The following is a 16,298-nucleotide window of genomic DNA, read 5'->3' on the forward strand; positions in this document are numbered from 1 at the left end:
TAACAACAGCCTCACCCCGGCCCAACTAGGAGTCATGATTTAATTTATTATTTTTCGCATCAATTTTCCGAATTATAAAAACCAACACATTGCAATCCAAACTACTAATATAAAAAATTGTAATGCACACCACCAATTAATATACATCAATACACACCTATACTCTATTATATAAGTGTCTATCTAACATTTTTTCTTGTTTTTCCGTTATTCTTCTTTACTTTTCCGTTAACTTCTATTTTTTCGTTAATTTAATCTCTCTCTCTCTCTCTCTCTCTCTCTCTCTCTCTTCTTCTCATTAATTGCATTAGTGCAAAATCTCTCATCTCTCTCTTTCTTTCTTCGACAGTGCAAAAGAAAAGAAGAAGAAAAATTGATTGGCACAGCAAGGAAACAAGAAAGAAGAAACCGAAAAAAATAATGAGACTGGAGTTCAAACTAAACCAGGCGAAGGAGAAGAATGGGGTTGTGCGGCAAGAGAAGAATAAAACTAAAATGAAGAGGAAGAAGAAGAGCAGCTAGCCAGTGCACCGAAAGATAAAATCTTTAGTCTAAAAACCCTAATATCTACACGTTTCTTTAGACCCAAGCACAAACCAAAAGATAAACGAACAAAACAAAGAAAGTGGAAGTTGGAGGTTGGAGACAGCAGAGGAGGAGCAGGGGTGAAAATGCAGAGGAAATGGGCTCGCGGGTTGAGGGTGGCAGGCAGTGGAGCAAATCGGTGGAGATGACCTTACAGAAGAGGATGCCTGGAGGTGGTTCAATGGAGGAGGTGGGCGACGATGCAGGGGCTCAGGCATGAAGGAAGAAGGAGAAGGAAGAAAAAGGAAAAAAAAAGGGAAATGGAAGTGAGGTGCGGCGCGGCAATAGGGAGAGGGGAAAGCAATGAAGTCCTAAGGGCTTTGTCAAAACAACGCCGTTTTCGACTTAGGGGTCGGGCTCCCCACACTCACACCTTTACACTCACACCTTTGGCCCAAAAGAATAAAACACAAAAAGCCATCAACAAAAGGTCCAATCTAAAAAAGAACCCATAAGAATAATTAGTAAAATAATTATTTAAAATACAAGAAAAGCAGGGACATCACATCTAATTATTTCTTCATCTATTTTAATAATTTGCATACCAATACTAGATCTTATGGTTGAAGCTTTAATTTCATGCCATTCTTAGATAAAGGATAAAGCAAAGACATAACATTAAATAAAATGATTTTTTAAAACTATATTATTTTTTAACTTCAAAAATAGAAAATCGTACTTTAAAATTAGGTTTGGTTCAATAATACAAAAATAATCATCCTTAAAATAATTATTTAATTAAAAAATATAAAAATACAGGATATCACAGGCATGTTAGAAATTGTATATTTCTCCTAATGGCTTCTCAGCAAATTCTTGCTCCTCGTGTGCTGGCAAGAATTAAAGTATTGATCATAGTAGTTAATTTGTTTGTTAAAATTTCTTTGTAATATTCTATTAATTACATTACTTGTATAAAAGTTGAAGCAATGTCTTCTAAGCTATATATGTCATCAATTATTTTTATAAGTTTTATTAAAAAAAACATATTATTTTAAAAAAACATATTATTTTTGTAAAACATATTAATTCAACTAGGCAAACGTAATTAGTTGCTTTTGACCTAGTGTGTGTGTATATATATATCCAAGCATTGAGATCATTGGTAATTAGTTGGAGGATAATTAATCATGTGACTTTGTGTTGCCATGGAGAACATATATTTAATAATTCTTATACGTTTTTGGTGTAAACAACAACTTTGCTAGAACCAATCAAGTTGTCGCCTGTCGGTCGGCGACGGATCAGTTTCGTATCTTGCAAGTGTGTAATTAAACAAGCTGTACGCATGGATATGCAGTGAGCCTAATTTGGCGCATGCATGATGCTGTCTCCTACGTAATAGAGGATATATCTATAAATTAACAACAAAAAGGTATCACATGGATCGTGGACAAGTTTGGCCAGAGCCTTTTATATAGACTTGTAATAGATGTAAAGAATAAAAAGAAAAAAGTAATATCGTGTCGAATATTGCTACGTGAATTGAATGTTATGGGCCTCGGGCCCTACTTTTATAAACATGGAGAGTAGAAACTACTTTATCTTTTCGAAAATGGTACCACCATGATGATCTTGATGATGCCCCATAAATAATGCAAATGGGAATTCCCCGATCCAACTCCTTTTAAACTCTCTTCTACTAAATCTGAAACCTCTGATTAGATTGGGGATTAATGGCTCGGAGGGAGTGCTTGAAAGCAAGTCATGTTGCGTTGATTCTGTTGGTTATTCTGTGTTTGACAATCCAAACAGCAACGAGAAACAGCGAACTTTGTAGTTCAGGGACGTGCCACTTGGATATTACTGCTGGAACACGGAGGCCTGATCTAGATATGAAGTATGATACTACTGGAGATCATATCGAAGCTGCAGATGATTATTCTGATTTCTATAGAAAGCATGGTGACGTTCCCAGCCCTGGAGTTGGCCATTGAAGTGCGTGTGTTCATTCTTTTTTTTTTCTTTTTGGTTCTCTTCTATCTGTACATAAATTACATACTTTTCGTCCCTGCAACAGGGATGATTCCCTTCTTTGTTCTGTTCTTCATCATGTATCTATTTTCCCAGTCCATGTAACGTCATGTTGTTATTGCCGGTTTTGATTTGTTTGCTTGTTTGTTTGAGATCGAATTCATGTGTAAGATTTATTTCTTTAAAAGTAATGTATACATACGCAATGGATACATAAATATATATCAGAGGGGATCAATGCAAGCCATTATGCCACTTCTTCACTCGGTCATACGTTCAAGCATGAGATGAACCGCTTTTAGAATTAGGTTGTAACAAAATCAAATATTCAAAGTCGAATTAAGCGATAGGATTTGTGGTGGTTGCATCCTGATCAATCCTACCATGCATGGTTTGATTCATGTGTTTCCAACGCCATGAAAATCGTACCAGTTCTGACAGTCTCTACAACATCAATGTGCTACAAGTTTATACCATTATAATTATCATAATTTTTTAAACTTCTTCCATGGGTCACAGCAATTTTGAAGCAGTATTGCTTAAATAATTACCAAAAACAAAACAAAAAACCCTATAAAAGTTTGAGAAGCATAATAAGAGCTATTACAGAGAACCTCCAAAGCCCAAATGCGTAGACATTCTTTTTATATAAAATTTTTTATGTAGACCAAACATTTATCTTGGTCGTTATAGTTGGTGAAATATGAATCTGGCCATGGCCGAATTACCAAATGGCTTGAGTTTGGTTAAGAAGTTTGGGCTAAGCTTCGGCCAGACTTGAGGTCTAATTAAGTGGTTAGCAGGGCCTCGATTGTCATAATTATGTGGGGAAAAATGCTGTATACAACCGTGGGGAACCGTTGGGAAACCATTGCCCACGTGGAGATAAATGTCCCGTTTCATTTCTTCTCCACTCCCGCCCTGGTCTCTACAAACCCTCTGAAACCACCATCGAAGACCCCCCCTTCATCATCTACCTTCTCTTCTCCACTCAAATACGGTCTCCACGAACACTTTGAAGCCACCATCGAAGCTCCCTTTTGTCTTCTCTAAGGATTCAAGAAGCAAGCCCCTATGAAAGGATACCGTCTAATAAAAAGACAGATAAATACCACTGCCAGAAGAGGAGAAGGTAGCAGGTGCATTGCCACTTGTTGTCAAGAGATATTTTTTGGCGAGGTCCACAACCCTTCTTGCAAGATCACTAGTTAAGGAAAGCAATAACATATAGTAGTTGGAATCTAAGACGAGTCACTGGCAAATGACAACAACTAGCGGTGGCGGCGTGTGCAAGACATGCGCCACTTGAGGAGATGAATGGACTAGCAGACTCGAAGGGTCGAAGGCCTCTAAGACCTACGGAGCCGCACATGGCTTCAAAATATGCTCCAAGACATGACTGCGCGTGGGAGACTCACACGACAAGGGCCGCATGTAGGGGTGCTACCCGCATATGCGGGTGCGGGGGCACCCCTTCCCCGCACCCCGCCCCTGCATATGCGGGGGGATGGATATTCCATCCCGCACCCCGCCCCGATGCCGGGGGGGCGGGGCGAACACACCATCCGCCCGCCCCCCCGCCCACTTCAGGAACACTATGTTCCGTTGGGTTTAAAAAAATATTTTTTTAGATCCAAATGATTATATAATTAAATCGTAAATTAAAATTTATATATATAATAATAATTTAAAAACTATTAACATAAAAATTATGTTATTAATTTTTAAATTTGCTAGACTTGTTCACAAGAGTCACAAGAGAGTGAGACTTGTTCACAAGATTGCAAATGGCATGGACACCCTAGACCACCTTATATAGAACTCCAATGTCATACAAGAGTCTTACTTGAGCAATGTGGAGTTCTACATTGCTCAAGTAAGACTCTTGTATGGCATTGGAGTTCTATATAAGGTGGTCTAGGGTGTCCATGCCATTTGCAATCTTGTGAACAAGTCTCACTCTCTTGTGACTCTTGTGAACAAGTCTAACAAATTGTAATATATATTTATATATATACAATTTGTAAAATATAAATATATATTTATAAATATAACTATATATATTTATAAATATAAACTGAAGTGCGGGGCGGGGGAAAAGCGGAGCGGGGTTGAGCCTTGCCCGCCCCTCGCCCCCGCTTAGGATATTTCATGTGGGGCAGGGGACCCCGCCCCGGCATTTAGGGCTGTTCAAATAAACCGGCAACCCGACCCGGCCGTTTTTCCGACCCGACCCGAACCAAAATACCGACCCGTGTGCATGTATAATCGGAAACGGGTTATACTGTAACCGTTTCCATTTTAATCGGGTAATACCCGATACCCGTTTCCTGCACAAAAATCAACTCGCAATCGCAGTGATTCTCTCCCTGCCGACGTTGCTCTATTGCTCAAAGCTCTCCCTCATCATTCTCAAGTCTCCACCAGACCACTCATACTTTCGTAAAATTCAACCCGAAACCAAACTTCAGAACCGGACTTTGCTCTGTCTCCGGCGATTGAGCACATCAAAGGTATGCCCAAAACGGCATTGAGTTTCATTTTGGTTTTTCTATTCACTTCCATTATCTCGATCTAATCCTCCGGTTTGATTTTCTTCTCATGCCCTTCATATCGCAAAAAAATGTGATTTTGTTCACTCTATTCGTAGTTTCACTGGTATCCATGATTTTCCTCACCAAGTTCATATCGCCCAACCCGAACCCTAGCTCAAAGCCAAATCTTCCGAAATCTTCCGACATCTCCTCGGTCCTTCGACAACTTCAACCCCAACAATGAAAACGACACCTCCTTAGTCCTTCGACGAGGGTCCCACGGAGACCGAAGATGAAATCGCCATAGCCCTAAGCCAATGAAGAACAGAACGGCCCCGCGTACAGTGGAGAGACCATTTGGGTTCGGCTTGAAAGCGAAGAAGGAGAAGGTGAACTACCATGTGGGTTCGGCTTGAAAGCGAAGAAGGAGAAGATGAAAGACCGTTTTGGGTTCGGGTATTCGAAGACCACTCGCCCTGCACTGCGAAACGAACCGTGTCTTTTATAGCATACCAAAAAAATTAAAACGGAAAACCCGAAAACAAAACGGGTCGATTAATCGAGTAACGGGTAACGGTTCGGAACATCATATTCGGTAGTGGAACCAAACGGGTCGGGTCGAAACAGTACTAAACTGGATCGGGTCGGATCGGTTGAGCAGCCCTACCGGCATGTGCGGTGCGGGGTACCCCGTCCGTCCATGCTAAGGCGGGGCGGACGGGGGCGGGGTAGCGGGGGGCGGGCCCCCGCTGCCCACCCCTAGCCGCATGTGTGGTGAACGCTCTAACCCGAATGATGGATTTCTTATGCAAGATTGAAGATCGGCGGCTGGATAGATAACCAAATGGGTGCATGCTGGTCAGAGATAACTGGAGAGCAATAAATTGGCAAGATTCGACATTACGGTGAAAAAGCTACGAAAACAACTAGAAAAAATAAATAAAAACAATAAATGAGCCATGATGCCCGGTGAGGAGGGGAGGTGGGTGGAGCCAAAGCCTCAACCCCCCTCCTCTCAGTGAATGAAAAATGCTTTATAGAAGAAGTAATGGACATGCCAGAGAGAAACAATTTATGTGGGAATTTCTTTGTACTCTACAGCTATTTCTTTAATAAATAACTTAGATGTGATATTATTATTCCTCTTTTACCTTTTTTTTATTCTCAAATAATATAATTAGTTAGAAGGTTAAAGTTACGTTTAGATAGTGATGTGATCTCAGATATTTTATAAATAGTAATGATAAAATATTGAATAATAGTAAAAAGTAATGAAAAGTATATGAAAATTAATAATAAAATAATGAATAATCGTGAAATATTCTCAGAATACTCTTGTTACTCAGACAAGCTATATGCTTAGTTTGAGTAGTGAGATGAAAATTTTTTATTTTAGATTAAAGTTTAAAATATTAATTTTTAATATTATTATTATTTTAAAATTTAAAAAAGTTAAATTATTTATTATATTTTGTATGAAAATTTGAAAAAATTGTAATAATAAGATAAAATAAGATGAAAATTTTGTATCTCATCCCACTTACCAAACCTACCATGATCTCAGGACTACGTAAAACGTTATTGATAAGACATTTTGGATTCGAATTCAGTTTGCCGGTCATCCTTTTCATCATCTTCTCCTTGCTCCGGACTAGTGGTGAGATTCGGCAGGTCCGAATTGGAGAAACCGACCGGATCAAACATTTTTGAATTTGTCTAGTCCGATCTGGTCCAAATTATATAAGATCGAATTCGGTCCTGTCCTCAGTCCAGGTTTTTTCAACTAGGACCGGACTGAATGGAAAGAAGTTTTTAAAAATATATATATTATTTATATAAATAATTGTATATAAATAATTATTAATATTTCACAATATTACATAAGTATTATATTATTTAATATATATAACTATAATATATAATACTAGTATATATTAATATATTAACATATTATAAGAGTTATAGTATATAAATTATAGTATATGCATAAATTTATAATAATATTAATATACTTAACTTAATATGTTAGTATTAAATTACTATAATTGCATAGAGTATTATTTAATATAATATTATCAATTTATCACTAACATATAATATATTAATAATACTACTAGTATAGTTATTAGTTGTAGTATTGATACTAAGTCTATAACTATATATATTTAGATCAATGTATTATTATATTCTTTAAGGTATAACTATAATATATAATACTAGTATATATTAATAATTGTATAATTTATTATTTAATAAATCATTTAATTTTAATTTAATATTTTAAATAAATTTTTTTATTAATCGATCTAAAAAAAATATTAGATCGAATGGACCGACCAGTCCAATCCGTCGGGATGTTCAACCCATTATCCGGACCGGACCGTGTTCATCCCCCTCAAGTCCGGACTCACCTTCTTTAAAAATATGACAATGGTAGTTAAATTTTCTAATGGAGTACGGCAATTAAGATCCTAAGAACATTATCATAATAATATTCAAAAGATATAAAAGATCTGATAAAAAAAGAAGTTACAAGACACGCAATATTCCGGGTCATGTGAAATACAATTTATATCAGGATTTTGTACGCGGGGAATCAATATCCTGGACCAATCCACCTGCTCTAATGCTCTTGCAACTTTTATTATAATTATTATTATTATTTAAAAATAAAATGTTCCTCCTTTACCGAGCTACATTCGCCATAGTCGGTTGGCACAGGAAGATATAATATTGTCTTAAACGAAAAGCTTAAAAACGACACCACATACTCGATATCATGACCATGCTTCAATTTTACGTGAAACCGAAAATATTTAAAAGACGTGAAGAGTGTTGAGGTTGAAGTTTCAACTTCCTCAAACGTTCTCCATCTCTCATATATATATATATATATATATATATATATATATATATTCATGTTTTCCACATCCGTGATCGAACATCTAGAGGTGCACGGAATGCCGCAAGTTCAGGCTGTTCAGCAAGCACAAGATTAGTAAGTAGTATTGAAACTCCAGAAATCCCCACCCTCTTTGCCAAGATTTTATTTGTTTTATACAAGTACGAAACATTATTTATTCTTTTAGGAAGTGCAGTGCAGGGAGTTTCATTTATCGTGTAGACTCTAATCAATGTGGGCTTAAATACTGAAAATGAAAAATCGGAGGGAGGTCACTCTCACAACATGAGGAAGAAAGATGAAGCAACCGAAAAGCTGCTTGGTTGAAATACTGAAAAGACGTCGTGTGTCAGATAAATAAAGCGAGACCCACTGGGTAATCTCGATTACAGAAAAAAGCTTAACTTAGCGCTAATGGATGGCGTGATGAAGATGTCTGGCCCATCCGGGAAATGCCGGTGCTCTGTGCCCTGGGTGTTAAAGATCATGTTCGGCTCCTCGTGTCCTTTTGGAACCGTCCTTTGTGATTCACATGGTTTTGCCTACCAGGATACTTTTTAATGGCCTTGTGGGTTTATCATTCACTGGGAGCTCTGGTATAATTTGAAAATTGGGATTATGCTTTCTTACAGTGTTTGATTAAGCCTTCTTTTTCCCGTCTTTACCAATTCTTTTGGTTTCTTGAATCTCCTAGTACTGGTAGCCTTCTTTTTCCCGTCTTTACCAATTCTTTTGGTTTCTTGAATCTCCTAGTACCACCAGTTGCTTGAGTTTGTTTGTTTTTTTTAAGTTTTAACCTAACCTCAAACTTTAGCAGGCAGATTAGAATGAAGGGCTTTCAAACGGGTATCGGCTTGTACCTGGACAAAACAATTAAATTACAATTTTATTTTTTGGGGACAAAAAAATTGTGTATGTGACAAAGAGCGAGAAAGAGAAAGTGGGTATAATAAATGGTCCATAAAATCGGCTTTATTTTCGTAGACAGGAACGGGACACTAGTTGGCTTGGCTTGGTGTGGCTGTTTCGTGTATGTAACTGTCGTTGAATCACGTGGTTTTGTCTTCTCGTCTCCAATATCGCAACTCAGTCCTAATATTTCTTCTGCTTTTCCTGTGAAAGATGTGAACTTTCCGCATATGCATAATTGCATAATACGCTGTTAGTTTCCATTTCGCTGTGCATTGTATAAACTCTGTTCTCTTGTAAACTTTGGCGCTGAACTGGTTGTCTCAACTGAAGGGCAAGAAACGGTGACGTGTTAGGTATTAGTTTCTTTACCATCTCGTCAACCAGAAAAGACTATAAGCCGAAAATAAAAATGGGAACAGAATCACACTGCGCAAATTAATGAGGGCCCTTCTGCATTTATGAGGCGCGCCGGCTGAATAATTCTAATCCAGCTGAGCTTCAATCCTTTTCTGAGTTGCAATTTCACGACTTACCTAGTTACTCGTCTGGAGTTTTCTTGCGGGCTTTTGTGTGTGTGTGTCTCTCTCTCTCTCCTCTCTGACCTTTAATTTCCTGGACTGTTGTGAGTATTGTGTTCTAATTTCTTAAATCATTGACGGGGGTGTGATAAGAAGTATTGATGTCATGTGGATTTACTGAAAAGTGGGCGAATGTGCCTTTTTTTTTTTTTATCTCCTCTGTTTGCGCGAGGAAAGCAGAGAGCTTGATGGTTGGCCTAGGAAGTGTCACCATGAAATTCCTCATTTTATTTTTCTATTTTCAGAAACTTGATTCTATTGGACTTTGCCATTTCAGCTTCCATTTTTTTTCTAGTGCAGAACTGCTGATGTCTTTGCTCAACGGCATAACTCCTGCGTGAGAAACATGGATCTTGACAAGGGCAAGTGTCGGAACACCTCAAAGGTGAGTGCCAGTCTCTTTCTGAACTAATTTGGCACGCTTCTGTACCAAACGTTCAAATGCTTATGAGCCTAACCCGTTTGAAGTTTATTGCTCCCCTTGCTTTCTTTCTTTTTTCCTCTTCTTCTTCTGCGGCAGATTAGCTCTTAATTTGGACGAACGATTTTAGTAATCCACAAACATCCGTAATTGTCATAACAATAGAGTACTTGAATTGTAACTGGATTGACATTAACTGCATTTCAGAAGGAGTCTTGGAAGACTATCCTGCTCTTAGCCTACCAAAGCCTTGGTGTAGTGTACGGGGACCTGAGCATTTCCCCTTTATATGTCTACAAAAGCACGTTTGCAGAAGATATTCAACATTCACAGACCAACGAAGAGATTTTCGGTGTTCTTTCTTTTGTCTTCTGGACTCTCACTTTAATCCCTCTCTTCAAGTATGTCTTTGTAGTCCTTCGAGCCGATGACAATGGAGAGGGTGAGTACTAGAACAAATGTGCAAGATCTGCTCTAGTATGTCTCTGTAGTCTTCATATGTAACTTCTCGTGCATGATTTGCAGGTGGTACTTTTGCCCTTTATTCGTTGATTTGTAGGCATGCGAAAGTAGGCCTTCTTCCCAACCGACAGGTTGCGGATGAAGCACTCTCTACTTATAAATTGGAACAGCCCCCAGAGAAGAAGAACAGTTCAAGGGTGAAACTGTTGCTTGAGAAGTACAAAGCCTTGCACACTGCTCTGCTAATTTTGGTTCTTCTTGGAACTTGTATGGTAATTGGAGATGGACTCCTCACCCCGGCCATTTCAGGTAGTGTTTCTGGTTATGGATGCACTACATACAATTGTTTCGTCTTAGTTTGCTGACTATCTAATTGGAGATCTAATTTCAATCTTTTTTATGCAGTGTTCTCTGCCGTGTCTGGTCTCGAGTTATCAATGTCCAAGGAGCACCACCAGTGTACGCTTATTCATCAGTTTCTACTCTTGTGCCTCTAATTCTGCCTGTTTAAACACACACCCCCCCCCCAACAACAACAACAAAATACTGGTGGAAGTGATATTATTACCGCAGAAGGAATAAGCATGTAGTTTGAAATCACAGTGAGATTATTCCTTTAAAGCTGAACTGTAGTGCATGTTCAAGGGAGAGAACTGAAAATATGAAAATTATGGCTAGATCTGAAAGAGCCGTTTGTTGTTTTTTTTGGGGGGGGGGGGGGGGGGGGGATTTTTTTTTATTTGCATTTACTTTGGATATCATTATATATTCGAGTGTACTGAATCAATGTTAGCAGCTGTCTGTTTTGGATCATTGTAATTAATAATTGGGTAGAGGGATCCACTTTGTCATTCTGATCCAGTGAGCAATAGCTATTTGACCTGTAGTGCGGGGACCATCCGAAATTGCTCAAGTAGTAGGTTGACATGCTCATATCCTGCTCTGTATTGGTCCTGCCTTCTTTAATTTTCTATTGCAGGGGATATTGCACCACAATTACTTACATATAAAAAAACTTTTTGCAGCGGGTGGAGAAATTGTTTCTGAGTGAGGTTGACAGATGTTTTAATATGAGAATAAATTAAAATATTGAAGTCAGGACTCGGTGTTAGCCCTGCACTATGTGGAATATGATGTTTTTGTTTGAGCGCCAGCTTTCTAACATGTAAAAGTCTTATAAATGTAACAAACTGAGATTCTATTGAAGATTTTGCCTCTTCAGAAAATGATCCATAAGTTTCTTGAAAGTGTCTCAATTTAACATATTCTATTCCCTATTTCTTCTCTCCGAGTACCTTGGGTATTTCAATGTACAATATCATTAGTGATGACAGTAACAAATTTGAAGTCAGTGTCGATAATACGTGCAGTGCTGGTTTTGCTTTATTGGTTGTCTTTAAACTGCATCCTATGACATTATTTGCAGATGCAGTCATTCCGATTACTTGCTTCATACTTGTATGTCTATTTGCACTTCAACACTATGGCACACATCGGCTTGGGTCTTTCTTTGCTCCAGTCGTGATGATGTGGCTTCTATGCATCAGTGCCCTCGGTTTATTCAACATCATCTACTGGAATCCACAAGTCTATAAAGCTCTTTCTCCATATTACATGTTCAAATTTTTGAAGAAGACAAAGATAAGTGGATGGATGTCTTTGGGTGGAATACTCTTGTGCATAACAGGTGAATTAGGAAAAAGAAAAGACACCATGCTCAATTCTCATGTCTTGGTGTGTTGTTTGTACTGCATGGGGCCATTCACTCATTTAAAAAATTAAGTGTTATTCAAATGAGGGTTTTCCGCATCTATCTAAGCGCCCGGTGTGTGTGACTGTGCATGCAGGCTCAGAGGCAATGTTTGCTGATCTTGGCCACTTCTCATATGCGGCAATTCAAGTAATGCTGGCTCTTTGCTTTTTCCTTTTCTTTTTCTTTGGAAATTGTCCTTTTAAGATTTGATTCCTAGTAATGTTTTGTCTACACTTGGGAAGCTCTTACTTGCCTACTAGTAGCTGGAGTCTAATTGCTCACCTTGTCACAGATTGCTTTCACCTTTCTGGTTTATCCAGCACTCATATTGGCATATATGGGACAAGCTGCATACTTGTCACGGAATCACCATCCCAGCCGTACAATCAGCTTTTATGTTTCAGTACCAGGTATACCTCTGCCATTCTTGAATTAAAGGCAACAAGATTTATTTAATTTCCATAAAATTAGAATGGAAGCTTACAGAAGACTAAGACTTTATAATAAATAACAACGGAATTGTTCCGAGAAGTATCTCCTAATGGATTGAGACATCAAAACTCATATTTTTTCAGTCAAGGGTGAATCTTGTTTCTGAACAATCCATATTATGTACTTAATTTATCAAAAAAAAAAAAAAAACAATCCATATTATGTACTAGACTAGGATATTAACTAACTGTGGAAGACTTGAAAACTTAGTTTTTTGGGCACAGAATGTGTGAGGTGGCCGGTGCTTGTAATTGCCATACTTGCATCTGTTGTGGGAAGCCAAGCAATCATCAGTGGAACATTCTCTATCATAAACCAGAGCCAATCACTTGGTTGCTTCCCAAGAGTCAAGGTTGTTCACACCTCAGATAAGATACATGGCCAGATTTACATCCCTGAGATCAATTGGATGCTCATGATCCTCTGCATTGCTGTGACCATTGGGTTCAGAGACACGAAGCACATGGGGAATGCATCTGGTAAGCTATGCCCTTCTATCCTTCTTGCCAGGATTATAATAGAAAATATTTTCATTATTTACTAAATATATCTTGCCAAGTACGAGTCCCAATCAAATCATGGAAACCCTGTGAATCATCAGCAGAAAACTTGAAATCAGGACTTGTCTCAAAAGCTTAAGCTGATGGGAAGATGTAGATTTAATTATTTGTATTATATTCGTAATAGAAAATGTTGGAAGTTCGTCTCCAGTTATGATACCATTGTCATTACCAAGACATTCTGGGGAAAGCCTAGCACCATATCAGTGACTTTCAGACTCATCAATTTAGTCTTAAAACTTGTGCCAAAAATTGATCACCTTCCCAATTACTTGGCTGATATTCCAGTCAAAGAGAAGGGACAGCTTAATCATAAGAAGTTCTAATTCTTTATACAGTAATATTTTCTCTTTGCATGTTGCAGGTTTAGCAGTGATGACAGTGATGCTGGTGACAACGTGCCTCACTTCCTTGGTTATTATCCTTTGTTGGCACAAGCCCCCTATCATAGCTATTACCTTCCTACTCTTCTTTGGCTCTATTGAATTACTCTACTTCTCAGCTTCGCTCACCAAGTTCAGAGAGGGTGCCTGGCTCCCCATCCTTCTAGCTCTTTTTCTTATGACTATCATGTTTGTGTGGCATTATGCAACCATAAAAAAATACGAATATGACCTTCACAACAAGGTTTCGTTGGAATGGCTGCTAGCCTTAGGTCCAAGCTTGGGCATTGCTCGGGTTCCTGGCATTGGGCTAGTTTTCACCGATCTCACCTCTGGCATTCCAGCTAACTTCTCCCGCTTTGTCACTAACCTCCCTGCCTTCCATCGCATCCTTGTCTTTGTATGCGTAAAATCGGTACCTGTCCCTTATGTTCCCCCTGATGAACGATATCTTGTTGGCCGTGTGGGTCCTCCAGCTCATCGGTCATATAGATGTATTGTCCGGTATGGATATCGTGATGTTCATCAAGATGTCGATTCGTTTGAGTCTGAGCTGGTTGATAGATTAGCTGATTTTATCCGCTATGATTGGAATCGGAAACAAGGGTCTAAGTCATGCGATGAGGATGATGATGCATCACGATCCAATGAATCATCTAGTGACTGTAGATTGGCTGTGATTGGAACAATGACTTTCTCAGGTCCGCCAGCTTTTGAGATTGAGGAAAGCGTGCAGCCAGCAAGTGTATCCATTGAGTTCCCTACTGTAGAAAGTATGACAGATGTTATTGAGATGGAACCAGTTGGAGTTGCTGAAAGAAGAGTGAGGTTTGCCATTGAGGATGACTCCGAAACTGATGTACAAACTGATATGGGTGTGCAACTGCGAGAAGAACTGGAAGATCTGTATACAGCCCAACAGGCTGGGACTGCATTCATACTGGGTCACTCACATGTTCGCGCAAAGCAAGGATCATCCGTCCTGAAGCGAGTGGCCATTGACTTTGGATACAATTTCCTGAGGAGGAATTGCCGGGGTGCAGACGTGGCGCTCAAGGTGCCACCGGTGTCTCTTCTTGAGGTTGGGATGGTATATGTTGTGTAGGGCACATATGTAACGTGTTTGTTTTGTTCGGTAACTTGGATGTAGAGATCATCTGAAAGAGGTTTGCCAGAAAGGTGAACGGTTGTGCTGACTAATTGAGGACGTCTATAGACTATTATATTATATTAACTCTTGTTGGCATATTAAATTTTAAATAGTTAAAATTTATATCTCCTCTCAACTTTTGAAATAAGTGGTCTTTAACATGATATGATCCACTAGCCATCGAACTTTGGATTCTCTCCCGATGCCAAGACCAAAATGCTCCTCACAACATAAAAGAGCCTGTTAAAGAGCCACGTAGTTCCCTATTAACCACCATATTTTCTGAGGGCGCGGGGCGGGCCATGCTAAATACAAATCCACGTGGCTGTAATGTTATGGTCCAGAGTAGCAAAACGTTTGTTCTTTATACTCCCAACGTATGGACAGACAAAGGAGCAAGAGTATCTTATAAAATAGCTGCGCCCAGAACGTATATCGTTATATGATCTGCTGTGTTATGTTAAGGGAAGCGAAGATGGGAATAAGAGCTCTTCCCTTGACACCTCCAAATGGCAAATTCCCTTCGAAGTTTGGAGTTGCACAAGACTGCTACTTGTCTCGGTCTAACCATAACAATAGGTTCAACAGCATGGCCTTTCAGTTTGCAGTTTCAGCCAAATCAGAGAAAGGTGAAAAGGACGAACCCAATAAGAGCAACCAATCTCTGCTTAGCAACATAACGGAAGCCCTGGATTTTTCTCAAGTTAGATCCTCGGAGGATGCAGAGCTTCTGGCCGAGGCCAGAGAAGCCACCAAGTCTGGAGGAAAAATGTCCAGGGAACAGGTAATTTGGCTTGGATTTTCAACACGCGCACACATGATAATCTATATGGTATGTCTGTTTACTGGAATTTTCAATTTCATGCAGTATGGGGCCCTTAGAAGGAAAATTGGAGGGACCTACAAGGATTTTTTCAAGTCCTATATCGAGGGTATGCGCATTGTCTTTTGCAGTTCAGTTTGAGCCATAAATGTCTTATCTTCTTTGCTACCTTTGAATTTACTTCAAATTATATGTGGACCCTTTTATCATATTTTCTCCCTTTTATCTTCGATATTAGTGGACGGGCAATATGTTGAGGATGGCTGGGTTGATAAAACCTGCAAGATTTGCAAAAAAGATACCAGGGGTGAGTCCAGGCAAGTGGACAAGTTGGGAAGATACGTTCATGTGGCATGTTTGGAGAGCTCCAAATCATCCGGAAACTTTTTTACCAGACTTTTCTCGAGATGAAGAAGGGGAAAATTGTTATCTTCTTCTTCTTGTTTTTTTTTTTTTTTCCTTTAATTTATGGTTGTATGTCTGCCACGAAAACTCTTTCTCCGTGGGCAATTAATTAGTATTACTATAATTCACTCTTTATACGTGATAGCCGTTGCGGTGAAATTTCTACGATCACTGAAATTATAGATGTACTGTTTTTAACTATCGGACAGACAAAATTGAATAATCCTCAAATCTAATTAAATGAAAAACCCCCTATGTAACTAAGTTAGCATGTCTTAAAAGTATTATACGATAAATAAATTATTTTTAAAAGACTTTCAATATAAATATTTTGTCCTATAAAGTCTTCGTTAGCCAACTTAAT

The 16,298-nt window shown here is 38.7% G+C and overlaps 2 protein-coding genes across 10 annotated transcripts; both read left to right on the forward strand.

Moving 5' to 3' along the window:
* Window positions 1–8,236: 8,236 nt before the first annotated feature.
* Window positions 8,237–14,829, forward strand: LOC122292691 (potassium transporter 2). 9 transcript variants are annotated; one of them, XM_043101213.1, is made up of 10 exons: window positions 8,237–8,591; window positions 9,786–9,870; window positions 10,114–10,348; window positions 10,432–10,677; window positions 10,774–10,827; window positions 11,795–12,055; window positions 12,216–12,268; window positions 12,414–12,531; window positions 12,838–13,092; window positions 13,538–14,829. In XM_043101213.1, the coding sequence occupies exons 2-10, from the start codon at window positions 9,832–9,834 to the stop codon at window positions 14,659–14,661; spliced, it is 2,385 nt and encodes a 794-aa protein (XP_042957147.1). In that variant the 5' UTR covers window positions 8,237–8,591; window positions 9,786–9,831; the 3' UTR covers window positions 14,662–14,829. The 9 variants fall into 9 exon arrangements, with proteins under 9 accessions (XP_042957147.1, XP_042957155.1, XP_042957132.1 ...); XM_043101221.1 differs by lacking the exon at window positions 8,237–8,591 and adding an exon at window positions 9,090–9,260 and having other exon boundaries at window positions 9,781–9,870; XM_043101198.1 differs by lacking the exon at window positions 8,237–8,591 and adding an exon at window positions 9,090–9,260.
* A 277-nt stretch (window positions 14,830–15,106) lies between these two features.
* On the forward strand, window positions 15,107–16,069 carry LOC122292755. The gene is made up of 3 exons (XM_043101244.1): window positions 15,107–15,490; window positions 15,575–15,638; window positions 15,768–16,069. The coding sequence occupies exons 1-3, from the start codon at window positions 15,149–15,151 to the stop codon at window positions 15,938–15,940; spliced, it is 579 nt and encodes a 192-aa protein (XP_042957178.1). The 5' UTR covers window positions 15,107–15,148; the 3' UTR covers window positions 15,941–16,069.
* The last annotated feature ends 229 nt before the right edge of the window (window positions 16,070–16,298 follow it).

Source organism: Carya illinoinensis, chromosome 1, assembly GCF_018687715.1.
Source record: "Carya illinoinensis cultivar Pawnee chromosome 1, C.illinoinensisPawnee_v1, whole genome shotgun sequence".
Lineage (NCBI taxonomy): Eukaryota > Viridiplantae > Streptophyta > Magnoliopsida > Fagales > Juglandaceae > Carya > Carya illinoinensis.

Coding starts and splice junctions, on each gene's coding strand:
- LOC122292691 (XM_043101160.1), top strand. CDS start 9,587: ATGTCATGTGGATTTACTGAAAAGTGGGCGAATGTGCCTTTTTTTTTT. Junction 10,678..10,773: donor CCTCACCCCGGCCATTTCAG/GTAGTGTTTCTG, acceptor TTTTTTATGCAG/TGTTCTCTGCCGTGTCTGGT. Junction 12,056..12,215: donor AATACTCTTGTGCATAACAG/GTGAATTAGGAA, acceptor CTGTGCATGCAG/GCTCAGAGGCAATGTTTGCT.
- LOC122292755 (XM_043101244.1), top strand. CDS start 15,149: ATGATCTGCTGTGTTATGTTAAGGGAAGCGAAGATGGGAATAAGAGCT. Junction 15,491..15,574: donor GAAAAATGTCCAGGGAACAG/GTAATTTGGCTT, acceptor AATTTCATGCAG/TATGGGGCCCTTAGAAGGAA. Junction 15,639..15,767: donor TTTCAAGTCCTATATCGAGG/GTATGCGCATTG, acceptor CTTCGATATTAG/TGGACGGGCAATATGTTGAG.